A 16,270-nucleotide genomic window follows, 5' to 3' on the forward strand; every position below is an offset into this window, starting at 1 on the left:
GCACTGTCAGAGGGTCAGTACTGAGGGAGTGTTGCACTGTCAGAGGGTCAGTACTGAGGGAGTGTTGCACTGTCAGAGGGTCAGTACTGAGGGATGCTGCACTGTCACAGGGTCAGTACTGAGGGAGTACCGCACTGTTAGGGGGTCAGTACTGAGGGAGTGCTGCACTGTCACAGGGTCAGTATTGAATGAGTGTTGCACTGTCAGAGGGTCAGTACTGAGGGAGTACCGCACTGTCAGAGGGTCAGTACTGAGGGAGTACCGCACTGTCAGAGGGTCAGTACTGAGGGAGTGTTGCACTGTCAGGGGGTCAGTACTGAGGGAGTACCGCACTGTCAGAGGGTCAGTACTGAGGGAGTGCTGCACTGTCAGGGGGCCAGTACTGAGGGATTGCCGCACTGTCAGGGGGTCAGTAATGAGGGAGTGCCACACTGTCAGAGGGTCAGTACTGAGGAAGTACCAGACTGTCAGAGGGTCAATGCTGAGGGAGTGCTGCACTGTCAGAGGGTCAGTACTGAGGGAGTGCTGTACTGTCAGAGGGTCAGTACTGAGGGAGTGCTGTACTGTGAACTGAACGATACTCGGGAAAGGTGCAACTTCACAGCAACAGTAAAGTACTGCATGAGTGTTGCATGTTTTGACATGGAGTACTGAAGATTGCTTCACTGTCTGAAGGTCAGTACTGTGTGTGTTGCTTTGTCAGAAACGCCATCATTTTGATTACTTAAATCAAGGTTCTCTCTGCTCACACAAGCGACCAGAAATTCTTCCAGTTTCATTTCTCCCTCAACACACGCAAGCAGAAGCAAGTGAACCACTTCATTGATTTTGCTGTGCACTAATGCCTTCTGTATTACAGAAAGTGACAACATCCAGCTAATTCCACGTCAGGTATCAAGTGTGTAACAGTTTAGGATATTACTATGATACTGTCTCAATACAATGTTATTTCGCCATTGTTGTGAAAACACCTACCAGAACCTCCGCGGTGTTGTTGGTAAAATATCTCAATGTTCCCTTTGACGAGACCATGTAATCCTGCCATGGTGATAGTCATCATAGTCCAGTGATCCTTTGGGAAGGACTGTGCCATCCATTGCTGTCTGGGTACACACCACTCCAGGGTGCTGTCGAAATAGACTATGTGGTGGTCATCTAGCATCGCCACCAAACTGTACTCAGGCAGCTCAGCCTGGCCAAGGCTCAGCACATAGTAAAATGCGAGGATGTGAAAATCTGAAGGATCACAGAGAGGAAACACCATTGTTTGTAAAAGAACTGGCTGTGAGTATGCCACAGATTAATGTTCAACTTGAACATAAAGAATAAAAGCAGGAATAAGCCAGATTCCCCCTCAGACTGCTTGCTAATCAATAACATCATGGATCATATTCTCCCTTGATCCAATTTTCCACTGGATCCCCATCTCGTCTGATTTCCTTCCTACTTTAGATTCAGTTTAACTTTGTGTTAAACCTACTCCACAGTATTTGATTAGATTCGATTCCCTGCAGTGTGGAAACAGGACCTTCAGCCCAACAAGTCCACACCGACCCTCCAAAGAGCAACCCATCTATACCCATTCCCCTACATTTACCCCCGACTAATGCACCTACCACTAAGGGGTATTTAGCATGGCCAATTCACCTAACCTGTGCATCTTTGGACTGTGGGAGGAAACCCATGCAGACACGGGGAGAATGTGCAAACTCCACACAGACAGTCGCCCTCTTACAAAGATTTCCAAAGAGCATGGTTTGAAAACTTGATCATTCTGAACCTTGCACGTCAAGGAGGATAGCAAGGTTGTGATTGAAAGGTTGTGGTAGATTTTTGCCCAGGTCATTCCTGAGCATAGAGGCTGGAGCAGTGAAGGCGGATGGATTATTTTCAGTGAGACAGAGAAGGTTGAGAGGATCTGCTCGAAATGTGTGAACTATCAGTGTGTTGGTATAGGAAATGAACTCCTCTCAATGCTTGCTGAATTAGTAACCAGAGTGTCGAAACTAATCAGCATCTTCAAAGAGAACAAAGGGTTGGATTTGGAGAATTTACATTAAAACAGAGCAATATGGAAGCCAGGATTTCCTGCCTTCTCTTGCAATGGAAACCGGACATCCATGTCAGAAAATTCTAAATGTATGATTCTCCTCCCATAGATGAAGCTAGTTGATGTTATTATTTGACCAGTCGGATCCCAGTCCATGTTATGGCTTGATAGATCATATTTTTGCTTCATTTTTGGGTAACTGCAGTGGTCTCTCATAAAGACAGAAACATGAAATGTTGCATAATTTGTTGTAGCAATAGAATGGAGGTTTATTAAGCTAAAGAAATGAAAGCAAAATGGAATAAGCCAACTAATCTATTTACTTATAAAACAAATTGAGCCTTTTAAACACACAGTAAAAGAATTACCCCATTAATCCTAAGACACTCCTAAATTTCAAAAAAACAGTTACCTTGTAGAACAGCAACCGTGGTACAGTTCTCATAAAAGACGCCCTTCTCCTAACACTTCAATAGATTTAAGGTAACTAACATAACTCCTCGATTAAAAACATTGATAGCTTCTCCCTGGAGCTAACATACACTGAAATGTAGTCAAGTCGCCTCTTCATTTTTGGGATTATCACTAACTCACTGCTTGTATTGTAATCTGGTTTCATCATACTCTCCCCTTTTGAAGGAACACTGCTTTTTGTAACCATCTCTATCTAACGACTTTATCAAACCTCCCCATTCAAACTAAAATTGAGACCGAAAATCTCCCTCGAAGTTAGGTTTCTGATCACCTGAAAACAAAAACAAAATCCATATATTTCAAACATAAGTTTTGAGGTACAATTGCCCATCCAAAGATGTGCGGGTCAGATGAATTGGCCATGCTAAGTTGCCCATAGTGTTTGGTGCTTTAGTCAGAGGTAAATATAGGATAGTGGAATGGGTCTGGGTGGGTTACTCTTTGGAGGGTCGATATGGACTTGTTGGGCCGAAGAGCTTGTTTCCCTACTGTAGGGAATTTAATCTAATCTAATCTGCCCAATTTAATAGATTATAAGCTTCTAAAGTAAACAGAAAGCACTTAGGCTACCAATGGAGTTCACAACATGGCTCCAGAAATGTAAGTTAATTAATAACTTCAGACACAGAAAAAAAGAGAGGTTACTAACTAAAAATGTAGAGCCCAAATTTAAAATAAATTATGTCAAAATATGTACATATAAGTCAGACAGTTAAGATATCACTCTGACATTGTCCAATATAGGCCAATTTATTAAAAATATGCTTTAAGATAAGTTAACTTTGACAGTGCTTGAGGGATCATCAGTTCAGCACCTAATTCTCCGTATAAGCAGAAACACAAGTTCGTTTTGGCCTTGACTCATTCAGAGATTGCAATAAACTACAGTATTTGCTCAGACATGAAAAAAAGATCTTGGGCTGAAGCAACAGATTAGGCAGTTCCAAAGTTCATTGTGTTTCTGTGAGCAGGAGAATGAAGCAAAGGACAATATTAGAATCTGCACCAACATCAGTGTCGTCCTGCTAATGTAGAAGGAGGAGGTTCAGAAGTAATTCACATTTGCATTGGACCTCACCCAACCTCAAGACATCCTGAAAGGCCCCACAGCCATTGAAATAGTCTGCTGTCTAATCACTGGTGTCTTGTGGAAAACTTCATTTCTTTTGTGAAGTGATTTGACTCCAGAGTTCAGAACTTTGAAATATGAGACTGACTTGTACAGATTAGAATAAGTTTCCCTTCAATAGTGAAGAGTGTGGGGTTCCGAAATCTTAATGATTAAGAATTTGATAGGTTGGATCGATGAAATGAATAGTGGCGGACAATAAATGTCGCATTTTTTTTTCCAGTGAGGCCCACGTTTAATGATCAAATATCAAGAAATTTTCTCTGGAGAGTGAGCCCTGAATGAGGCACCAATGATGTTAGAAAGCACTTCATGCCGAGGAGACTAGAAATCTGCAACTCATTCCCTGCAAAAACAATTGAAGCTGGAGGGCCACTGACATGTTTGGGAACAGATTGCAAGAATTCTGCTATGCGAGGAGTTTACATGAAAATGGAAGCAGGAGTAGGCCATTTGAATTTTGAAGCCTGTGCTGCATTCAATATGATTATGGCTGATCATCCAACTCAGTTCCTTCTTTCCACTTCTTCCCCATACCCTTTGATCCCTTACACCTGAAGAAATATATCTAGCTCCTTCTTAAAAACATTCAATACTTTGGTCTCCAGCACCTTCTGCAGCAGAAAATTCCAAAAGCTCACCACTCTCTGGATGAAAACATTTCTCCTCATCTCAGTTCTAATCCCTTATCTCTAGACTGTGACGCCTCGGTCTGTACTGCCCAGTCATTAGGAACATTCCTGCATTTGCCCTGTCTGGTTCTATTAGAATTTTGTAGCTTTCTAAGAGATCTCCCTCAGTCTTCTAAACTTCAGTGAATGTAGTCCTTTCCAATCCAATCTCTCTTAATATATCAGTCCTGCCATCCTGGGAATCAGACTGGTAAATCTCCTGTTACATTCCCACCAGAGCCAGAATATCCTTCCTCAGATAAGGAAACAGAAAACTACTCATAATACTCTTCAGGTGTGGTCTCACCAACCCTGTACAATTGCAGAAAGGCATCACTGCTCCTGTATATTCTCGCTATGAAGGCCGACATACTAGTTGCCTTCTTTACTGCCTGATGTGCCTCTTTGAGAGCTATGGGACCAAGGTGACTACACACAGTTAAGATCTGCCAAACTATAATTGAGTGGTGTAATAGGCTCAAGGGAGACACGTTTTTACTGCATGCAACAGGTCACATTAATACACCATTCTTTGTGTATGCAGAGATACAGAAAGGAAACCACAAAAGGACAATCAGACACAAGAAGGTCCAAGAATTTTTTTTCCAGAAGGAAGGAAGACTTAGGGCAGATGCGTTGATAAAGGGCAGGGACATGAGAGACTAAAGGAATAACCACCAGGACATAGTTAATAGAGATGGGTGGGTAAGCATAACCCAGAGTAGGAGCAGAGAAAATAGTAAGTAGGGACATGAGACTGGAGAGATGGCAAGGACAGAGGCCTGTGCGGGCTTGAAAAGGAGAGCAAAATCAATCCTTAAATCAGTTCTAAGGAAGTGGTGAATTTTGGGAAGGATTGGGGTGTTGCGGAGGAGGAAGAACACCATTTCCCACAATATATGCAAATATCCAGTCAACATAAGCCTACCCTCTCCAATCTATCCTCATTGGACAAGCCACTCATTCAAGGTATCAATGTAGTAAAACACCTCTCCAATGTATTTACATCCTTCCTTAAGTAAACAGCGCACAGTATTTGAGATACGGTCTCACCAAAAAGCTTTGTATACCTGAAGCAGAGCATTTATATTTAATTTATTTTGTAATCATGAATAGTCTGCATTAACCTGCCTGATTAGGTGCTGTACTTGTATATTAACTTTCTGTGAGTCATACATAAGAACATTGAGATCACTCCATGCCTCAGAATTCTGTAGTTGCTCTCTGCTTTAGTGATACCCTGCTTTCTTATTCTTCCTGCCAAAGTGAACAATTTCGTATTTTCCGATGATATACTCCTTCTTCCAGATTTGTACCTGCTCACTCAAACTATTTGTAACTGTCTGCAATCTCCTTGGGCTGAATCTTATTTGAAATTGGCTAAGTGTCATTTTAGGTAGACACTCCAAGAGCTGAGTAGGTTTTGATTTTGATTTGGTTTATTATTTTCAAACATATGCAGTGAAAATATTGCTTTGTGAGTGATACAGCTATTGTCCCAAACTCACGTCATTAACTCTGCACCATATCCTTATGGCACCCAACTCATTCTATGCTCCCACTCACCATAAGCCGAAGTATTTGCCACTGCCAGGATATCTCGGGGTCCATGACATTTAACATCTTTGTAGCCTAGCTTTGCAACTGGTCAATGGCTGACAGTCTAGGGTATCTCCTTTACCTTGCACGTAGCAAGGCACAGCGAACACTTCATTGCACATTTGGGCAGCACGGTGGCACAGTGGTTAGCACTGTTGCCTCACAGCACCAGAGACCTGGGTTCAATACCCGCCTCAGGTAACTGTCTGTGTGAAGTTTGCACATTCTCCCCATATCTGCGTGGGTTTGCTCTGGTTTCCTCCTACAGTCCAAAAATGTGCCGGTTAAGTGAATTGGCTATGCTCAATTGCCCGTAGTGTTAGACGAAGGGCTAAATATAGGGGAATGGGTCTGGGTGGGTTGCTCTTCAGAGGGTCGGTGTGGACTTGTTGGGCTGAAGGGCCTGTTTCCATACTGTAAGTAATTGATGTTTAAATATCCAAATGCTTATATTTCCAAATTCCTCCCTTCGCCAAGCTTGCCCACTTGCATCCAATCCCCAGTATTGAGTTGTCCCACTTTCCAAGTGTTCCCTTCATTTTCATTCCATTGACCTCAAGGACTGACAGTGGCCTACTGCCCTTGTCAATGTGGAGGAACAGCCCCAAATGATGATTGACCTGACTCTGACTAATCTCTGATAAACTCCCCAGCTGCCTTCCAATGAATCCCCTGACATCCACCTGCGGACTGCCCATTATTTCCTCTCTGAACTATGGTGAGACAGACCCCCTGATCCTGACTGCCGCAAACAGATGGCTGACCATGCCCAAGCCTCTGAGCTGTGAGCAGACAGCTCCCAGCACCAACTTTGACATGTCTGAGGACTACTCCCTTTAAACTTTGAGGCACAGCAATTTGATTCAAGCACTCGGAGTAAGTTTGCTGTGAAATCTGCTGCTGTATGCTGTAGCTGTGAAACTGACATAGCACAGTGCTGTGCAGTAACATGTATACCCCATATCTCAGATGAGACATAGGAGCAGAACTGGGCCATTCAAATGTGCTGTTACAATGTGAAATGCAATAATGCAAGGCAAGGCATCAAAGTAGACACAAAATCAATGAGTACTCAGAGAACAACTGAGCAAACCCCAAGATGCAGCCTGGTCCAGTCCATGTGCTGGGTGCTATCCCTGCACCCAATGTGTCCTTGCAGTTACCTTCCAATTAAAGGTGCAAGACTAAAGTGCAGAGAAGTTCTATTAGTGGATCAGAGATGGACCATGAGGGTGCAGTGAGGCTCATACAAGTTTGATATCAAATTCTGCAGATGGGGGTCCATGCACTTGATGCCTATCAAGTGTGTCCAAGACAGACATCCAGAGGAGTTAGCAGCTAGCTGGAGCTGCTAAAAAACGGTTCTGACTTTTGTGTTGGGAATTGTGCACCTCCTGTGCAGCCATAACCTTGTATGCCCCGCTCTGTCTTAGCATCCTATGATTTGCATGCCCTTGTTTGCTATGATCTGCTTGTACTGCTAGCAAAGCAAAACTTGTCACTGTACTTAGGGTGCATCTGACTGCATTAAATCAGATTAGTTAGAAATTAGTTAACATCATTCAGTTTCTGTGCATCAAATGGGAGAGTGGGAAACTGGGTAATATTGAAGTGAATTTAACTAATAGTGAGATGGTAGTGAGTAGACCTCTCACCATTCAATCTTAAACACTTCGTTGGAAAGTGGAACCTGTTGCTCTTGACATTGATATGCTGCTTGCTGGCCATCTGCTGCAATTTCCCCTACTTCCCTGCATCGTTCAGGGGCTGGGAAGAGTCTGCTCCTTGTGCTTTCTTCACAGCATTCTTTCTTACTTAGCTTTGTGTCACTTGAAAATTGAGCTACCGTGCCTGCATTCCCCTCATCTAAGTCAAAAGGGAACAGTCAAAGCTCCAGCACAGAGCCTCATGGGACACCATCGGTCACCTCCTGCAAAACAAACAATGACCCATTTATGCATTCCGTTTCTGCATTGTCACATCATCACTCATGTTTGTGGCAGATCTCCTCCACCCTCACCACCAGAAGCAGCAAATTGGTAGGAAGCAAAATGTGGAATGGAAAATGGAAGGAGCAGCCCCTCAATTCCAGATTCAGGCTCATCTTCGACTTTGACATCATTTGCCCAAGATTATCTCATATCCTTTGATGTCAAGAATATCTAGAAACCTGTTGACTTCTGCCTTCAACATAGTCAATGACTATCTTCCCGAGAACCGGCGAAGGTCAGAGCCAAAGGAATAACGTTCACTCATAAAAAGAACTCACTGCACTTTAGCTGCTGCTGAAATGCAAGCCAACCTTGCCCCTCCCTTCAGCCGAAATGGCCCATCCCTCTACTTCCACCATCTCCCACTCCCACCCGCCCCCCCGCTCCCTTTCCTGCCACCCCCACTTCAATGCCACAATTGTGGGTTGGTTTCACTTCTGTTCCTCAGTTCAGGTTCAGATGCTGACCTTGACCTTGGCATGAGTAAAACATTCCTTAAAACATCACCCAAGTGTGGTGCAGAGTTCCTTTCCCTGACCTTGCCATTTTACATTTTCTCTCCGTTTCCTTCATAATGTCATTCCTCCCTTTAAATTCCATTAGCATTCCCAATTATTCTCCCCTCCCCTCACCTTCACTTCTTTTCATTCGAATTCCAAGTTACAGCTCTAAGACTTCATTGACAATAGATATATCTCCACAAACAGCTGCCCAGATCCTGAGCTTAGCAAACGAATCTTTATCACAACTTCTGGCAGCAATTCTCTTACTCCTGGTACAGAGAGGACCCTTGCCCTGGATCATTCACACACCCAGGACAATGAAACATTCAAAGCCTGAACAGACTCTCAATGCTATATTTTGACGCTGAAATCTTGGGGTAACTTTCAATTCTATCCACATATGTCAGCTGTTTGAACTGCTTACCTGAGGAGACTATGAACACACAGTAAACGTGCAGTAAAGTAACAAGCAGCATGTTGTAAAGACCCACTGTTTAACCAGCAGAGAAGCTCCTGCTACAGTAACATAATCTGGCGTGCAATTGAATACCACGCTGTGCTGATGCTAGCTATTGACGCTCATTTGCAGCAGGTCTGATAACTGGATCCAGTCAGACTGAAAAGATTATTCTGGTCACTAGTTACCAGGGAGTGGAGACTGTTTTTTGCAGCAGGGGTACACTTTACTACTAACCATTCTTTCAATGAGGGAAATTGGGAAACCGTTTTGTGCACAGCAAGCTTCCACAAACAGCCATGCGAAAAGACCCGAGGTCATCTGCTTTGGTGACACAAGCTGCGAATTAAGAGCAGAGTGGTAGAAGTGGGCTAGTGTTAGATGAGTCGTGCACCACAGCAGCAGGCTCAGTAGCTAATGAGGTGGGATTTGATAATTGAATCAGGAGACTCGTTAGGCCTTTCGGAGAGAATGGGTGGCACGATGGCTCAGTGGTTAGCACTACTGCCTCACAGCACCAAGGACCCAGTATCGATTCCAGCCTTTGGTGGCTGTCTGTGCAGAGTTTGCACACAGTATCTGCGTGGGTCCCCTCTGGGTGCTCCGATTTCCTCTCACAGTCCAAAGATGTGCAGGTCAGATGAATTGGCCATTCAAATTGCCCATAGTGTTAGCTGCATTAGTCAGAGGGGAAATGGGTCTGGGTGAGTTACTCTTCGGAGAGTCGATGTGGACTTGTTGGGTTGAAGGGCCTGTTTCCACATTGTAGGGAATCTAATCTAATCTAATCAGAACTCCTCCTTGAAATTCGATGAAACTGACTCTGAGCAACAAGCCAAAGATTCAGCCGAATGTTTCTGGTAACTGGCCTTTCATGAGATCTAGAAGATACTGCATGAAATACCTCATCAGCAAGTGCAGAAATAGGGAAAGCAAGCAGGACTGGAAAGAAGGGGGGGGTTATGTTGAATGGTGACAGAATCTCCCCTGCCCCTGAGTGAGGTGGGCATAGGCAAGTCAGTTTAGAACGTATGGTGAAAATTGAAAAAAACAAGATCCTCAATGTTGGAAAAATCAAAGTCCCATCTTCCACACAAGGTTTTAATGTCTCAGTGAGAGTCAGGCTGGTTAGCAGCAAGAGGCCTGTTCTCATGTATTAATGTCTGATTATTACTTAATCTTGCCTTGTTTAAAATTGCGAGTTTCCCAGGTCATATGGAGAAACTAGGTGGTGACAGTTTGAAAAATGGAAAGCTGAATAGGTATTTGGTGGCTGCAGCACTCCAACATCTTCTCCAAGCCTCCATCATGGTCAACAATAACCCAGCGCACACTCCATGCCCAGCGACCACCTGCACCTATCATCTTCAGCCATTGGCAAAACAGCAGCTTCATCCCCTCACCATAACACTTATTTACAAAACAGTCCAGCACTTTGGAGCTCACTGGCATCTTGACATTGCAGTCATTGACATTGTCAGGAACAGGGGATCGGCTCTGAGCTCTGAGCTTGTTTTTGTAACACTCCCTCACCTTGTGCTTACTTGGACACTCACAGCATATATTCTCTACCTTGCTTTGGCTCACATTTTATAATGGTCAAACAGCCAGGTGGCTTGTCATGTTCGGCAGCAATGAACAGTCAAGTGGGCCTATTGTCAGTCAGGGTCATCAGACAAGAAAGGTTGTGAGGTGGCCTGAGTGAGTGACTAGAAAGTGCAGAGTGAAGCAATGGTTAATAGTTTGGGGGAAACAGGATGAAAGCAGTTGAAGGAAGATAATGCATGCAATACTGAGAGTGATAGACCATCAGCTTTGGTGGAAGGTGAGTATAATGGCAGGGTTGGAATTTACATGATGTACCAAAGAGGAGATGGGGACATTTACTGTTGAGGAATAAAGAAGATCCCTAAGCTTCTTGCAACACTTCTGCACATTCCTGCAAATCGAGATCACCGCAATGACTCAAGTGGTTGCTGAAGAGCAGACAGGCAGAGTTTGACAAAGGGTACAGCCAGAAATAAACATACTGCTAGTGCTGTGAATGCCAGAATGTCCCAGCATCAGCAAATGTTTCACTGGATCGTATAAGATCGCCCCTGTGAATTCATGGTGCACACTTAATGAGGTGAGCAAAGTAAAAATGGGAGAGAAAACATGCTGGGAATCACAGAATGCAAGTCTTCATGAACCTCCCTGAAATTGATACTTAGCTGATTTCTGGGGCAAATGTAGTCTAGTAAAATAAGAACCGGGACAAAAGCTGATTCCAGAAAACAGGGATATCATAGAATCCATATAGTGTAGAAACAGGCCATTTGGTCCAACTGACCCTCCAAAGATTAACCCACCCAGACCCTCCCACTTTACATTTACCCCCTGATTAATGCACCGAACCTACACATCCCTGAACACTATAGACAATTCAGCATGGCCAATTCACCTAACCTGCACATCTTTGGATTGTGGGAGGAAACTGGAGCACCCAGAGAACACCCACACAGACACGGGGAAAATTTGCAAACTCCACACAGACAGTTGCCTGAGGTTGGAATTGAACCCAGGTGCTGTGAGGCAGCAGTGGGATAGGAGGAGAGAGTATAATAGTATAATTTTTTGGGATCTATGGAAAGAGAGTGGAGCAATGGGATTTATTTGGGGTTCTTATAGGTCGATGAGGAGAGAGTAGAGCAGTGGGATTAGCTTGGAATTGACTCAAGGTAATGGGGAGAATGCAGGACTATCACAGAAACATGGGAATTGGGTCGAACATTGGGATGGTTTTGATGTATGTACCTCTCAAATTTTATGTTCAGATATCTAAGGGTACAGATTAAATTGTGTCTGTCTCAAACTTGTCATTTTTCTAAACTCACAGGGAGATTTGAAAATCAGGTATATCTGAATAAAACCCTCTTTCTAATTTATTTCTTGCTTCTACAGATGAGCACACCATGGTACTCTTGTGTGATTCATCACCATTCTGTAATTTTTGTCACATCTGGAGATCCAGTTGAGAAAGCTGTATGACCAGATTAACTGACCACTTTAGAGGCAACAATATCTACGCACAAACCTGTCATAGAATCACTTTCATCTCTTCTGTGTGACTATTTATGACTTCAATGGGACACAGAGAGAAAGAAGGTAGAGGCTAATATTTTCTTCAATTCTGCACTAAACTACACATTTCATCCACCTTCCTTCTCACTCTCCAGTGAGGGAACCCATAGTTTTGTCTCTTCTCAACCATGACAACTGTCACCTCAATTGTTTTGCTTGTTGCTCATTTTAACCCTCAGTACTCTTGATACATTTTTTCTATCCCTCCAAGTTGCATTTTTACAGCTTATAACCATGCTAAGGTCTCTTTTATTTTGACCTGAACTATCATCAATAACTGCGACTTACTGCACTTTAGTGGTTACTTATCTTCACCCTTGAGTGAGTCATCAGAACTGAAACCCACATCCGCCCTCTGCAGATATGTTCATGTTTGAACTATCATGGCTCTTTAACACTTTCCTCTTCAGAAAACCTGCCAGAAATCCAAATTTATTCAATACAGCTCATAAGCATTATAGTATTTCAAACCAAATAATAATGTGTAGATCATAACAAAAATACATTTAACTCAATGAATTTATGAGACTAGTACTGTTCACATTTGAGTATAATGAAAATATTATCGAGGGGATGGAGAGGGAGTAGAGGCTACAATAATATTGCACAAGCATACATAACAGGAAAGGATCAACAAGCTGGGTCTCTTTTGTGTCGAAAAGGCCACAGGGTGACCTAATAACACGCAATCATAGAGACATAGAGCCTTTTACAGCCCAGGAAATGGCTATTCAGACCATTATTTCCACAATGGTCATCAAACATCTTTCTAATCCCATTTCCTAGCAGTTGCTTCATGACCTTCTATGCTTTAGCTTTTCAAGTGCTCATCTAAATATTTCTTCAATATCTTGTTGATTCCCACCTCCATCACTCTTTTAGGCAGTGAGTTCAAGATACCCACAATGTTCCAGCTGAAAAACATATTGCTTCAAATCTCCTCTAACTTTCAGCTCCTTAGCTTACAACTGTGCACCATGGTTATTGGCCCCTCTACGAACAGGAATAATTTTCTCCTCATCTATGCTCCTGATTATTTGTACATCTCAACCCTGTCCCCAGTCAGCCTTCTGTGCTCTTAGCAATCTCAGCCTACCTAGTCTCTCATCATTGCTGCATCATTCCAGCTCAGGCAACACCCTGGTGAATCTCCCTCTCTTGTGCAACTATATCCATCCTATACTGCGGCAACCAGAACTGCACACAGTCCTCCAACTATGGATCAATGTCTTTTACAGCTGCATCATAATCTCCCTGCTCTTGTATTTAATGCAAGGCAAGTATCCTATATGTCTTCTTAACAGCCTTGGACATGCACTTGAAGGTCTCTTGAATCTTCTGAACTACCATAGTCCATTCTAACTATACTTCCTTGCTTTGGCAGTTCTCCCAAAATGCACCATCTCACACTTTTCAGGATTAAATCCCATTTGCCACTCTTCAGCCCATCTGACCATGTATTCTGTACCCTCAAGCATTCCTCCTCACTATTTACCACTGCACAAACTTACAGATCATATCTCCTCCCTTCATATCTAAACTATTAATGTAGATTACAAACAGCAAGGAACAGGCACCGAACCCTGTGGTATGCACTAGTCACAGGCTTCCAGTCACAAGAACCTTTTCAAGCTTTTACACTCCACATCCTGCCAATATGCCAATTCCAATTTACCAAATTGCCCTGGATCCCATGGACACTTACCTTCCTAACTAGTCTGCCATATAAAACTTTGTCAAAAATCTTACTAATGTCCACACAGACTTATAAACTGCACTACCCACATCTACACACCACGGAACCACCTCAAAAAAATTCAAATTTTTTAGGCATGTAGTCCCCCTTAAAGCTATGCTGACAATCCTTGATTGATCCTTGCCTCTGAAGTTAATTTTGTCCATCAGAAATGTTTCCAATTATACCCCCACCACACAAGTCATGTTGCGGCTGTACAGGACATTGGTTACGCCACTTTTGGAAGACTGCGTGCAATTCTGGTCTCCCTCCTGTAGAAATAATGTTGTGAAACTTGGAAGGGTTCATAAAAGAGTTACAAGGATGTTGTCAGGGTTGGAGGGTTTGAGCTATAAGGAAAGGCTGAATAGGCTGGGACTATTTTCCCTGAAGTGTCGGAGGCTGAGGGCTGACCTTGTAGAGGTTTATAAAATCAGTGGGGGGGGGGTATGGATAGGGTGAATAGTCAAGGTCTTTTCCCAGGGCTGGGGGAGTCCAAAACTAGAGAGCATAGGTTTAAGGTGAGAGAAGAATGATTTAAAAGAGACCTAAGGGGCAACTTTTTCATGCAGAGGGTGGAAGATGTATGGAATGATTTTGCCAGAGGAAGTGGTGGAGTCTAGTAAAATTACAACATTTATAGGGGGGGTATATGAATAGGAAGGGTTTAGAGGGATATGAGCCAGATGCTGGCATATGGGACTAGATTAATTTAGGAAATTTGGTTGGCATGGACAAGTTGAGTCGAAGTGTCTGTTTCCATGCAGGTCTATGACTCTGTGACTCTCTGTTAGACTCACTAGTCTGCATCTTCCTGGATTATGTAGACAGACCAACGAGGGGAGAGGCCATTTTGATTTGGTGCTCGGCAATGAGCCAGGACAGGTGTCAGATCTCGCGGTGGGAGAGCACTTTGGTGAAAGTGATCACAACTGCCTCACATTTAGCATAGCCTTGGAGAGTGAAAGGAGCAGTTACCGAGGGAAGATATTTAATTGGGGAAAAGGAAATTATGACACTATCAGACAGGATTTGGGAAGTACAGCTTGGGAGCATTTGTTCCACAGAAAGGGCACAGCAGACATGTGGAGACTGTTTAAGGGGCAGTTGTTGCGAGTGATGCACAAATTTGTTCTTCTGAGACAGGTAAGAAGGGGTAAGATTAAGGAATCTTGGATGACTAGAACAGAGGAGCATCTCATCAAAAGGAAGAAGGCAGCTTATGTAAAGTGGAGGAAGCAAGGATCTAGCTCAGCTTTAGAGGATTATAGGCTTTCTAGAAAGGAGCTCAGAAATGGACTGAGGAGATCCAGGAGAGGGCACGAAAAAGGCTTGGTAAGAAGGATTAGAGAGAACCCAAAGGCCTTTCAACTTATACATGAGGAGTAAGAGAATGATCAGGGAGAAGGTAGGGCCGATCAGGGATAGCGTAGGGAACTTGTGCGTGGAGTATGAGCAGATAGGGGAAACCCTAAATGAGTTTTTTGCTTCAGTTTTCACCAAGGAAAGGGAACTTGTTGTAAATGAAAACTTAGAGGAGCTGGGATACAGTCTTGACCAGATCAAGATTGATGAAGTTGATGTGCTAGAAATTTCAGAAAACATTAAGATAGATAAGTCCCCGGGACCAGATCAGATTTATCCAAGGCTGGTCCGGGAAGCGAGGAAGGAGGTTGCTAAGCAGCTGGCGAGGATATTTGCCTCCTCACTCTCCACGGGAGCTGTACCGGAGGATTGGAAGGAGGCGAATGTTGTTCCTCTTTTCAAGAAGGGTAATAGGGAAATCCCTGGCAATTACAGACCAGTCAGTCTTACATTTGTGGTCAGCAAAGTTTTGGAAAGAATTCTGAGGGATAGGATTTATGACTATTTGGCAAAGCATAGTGTGATTATAGGCAATCAGCATGGCTTTGTGAGGAACAGGTCATGCCTCACAAATCTTATTGAGTTCTTTGAGGAGGTGTCAAGACAGGATGATGACGGTCAAGCAGTGGATGTGGTGTATATGAACTTCTGCAAGGCATTTGATAGGGTTCCTCATGGTAGGCTCATTCATAAAGTCAGGAAGTATGGGATACAGGGAGATTTGGCTATCTGGATTCAGAATTGGTTGGCTGACAGAAGACAGAGAGTGGTTGTAGATGGAAAGTATTCTCCCTGAAAGACAGCGTTGAGTAGGTCCCGAGGGCTCTGTTCTTGGGCCTCTGTTCTTTGTAGTTTTTATAAATGACTTGGATGAGGAGTTTGAGGGGGTGGGTTGGTAAATTTGCAGATGATGAAAAGGTTGGAGGTGTGGAGGTGTCGTTGATAGTATCGAGGGCTACTGCAGGTTGCAGCGTGACATAGACAGGATGCAGAGCTGGGCTGAGAAATGGCAGATGGAGTTCAACCTGGATAAATGCGAAGTGATGCTGAATATAGAAGTAAAGACAGCATTCTTGGCAGTGTGGAGGAACAGAGGGATCTGGGTGTGCAAATACATAGATCCCTCAAAGTTGCCACCCAAGTGGATAGGGTTGTTAAAAAAAAGCATATAGT

General features: G+C 43.5%; 1 protein-coding gene across 3 annotated transcripts in view; it reads right to left on the reverse strand.

The window, feature by feature from the left end:
* LOC122541306 (major histocompatibility complex class I-related protein 1-like) overlaps window positions 1-16,270 on the reverse strand; it is a 40,723-nt gene that overhangs the window by 10,907 nt on the left and 13,546 nt on the right. For all 3 annotated transcript variants that reach the window (XM_087979537.1, XM_043677937.2, XM_043677936.2), the window contains exon 2: window positions 976-1,236. In XM_087979537.1, the coding sequence (XP_087835663.1) occupies window positions 976-1,236 (261 nt within the window). The remainder of the gene's footprint in view (window positions 1-975; window positions 1,237-16,270) is intronic.

The sequence above is a fragment of the Chiloscyllium plagiosum genome, unplaced genomic scaffold (genome assembly GCF_037043375.1).
Source record: "Chiloscyllium plagiosum isolate Xiang-an unplaced genomic scaffold, Cpla_swu_hap1 HiC_scaffold_35, whole genome shotgun sequence".
Lineage (NCBI taxonomy): Eukaryota > Metazoa > Chordata > Chondrichthyes > Orectolobiformes > Hemiscylliidae > Chiloscyllium > Chiloscyllium plagiosum.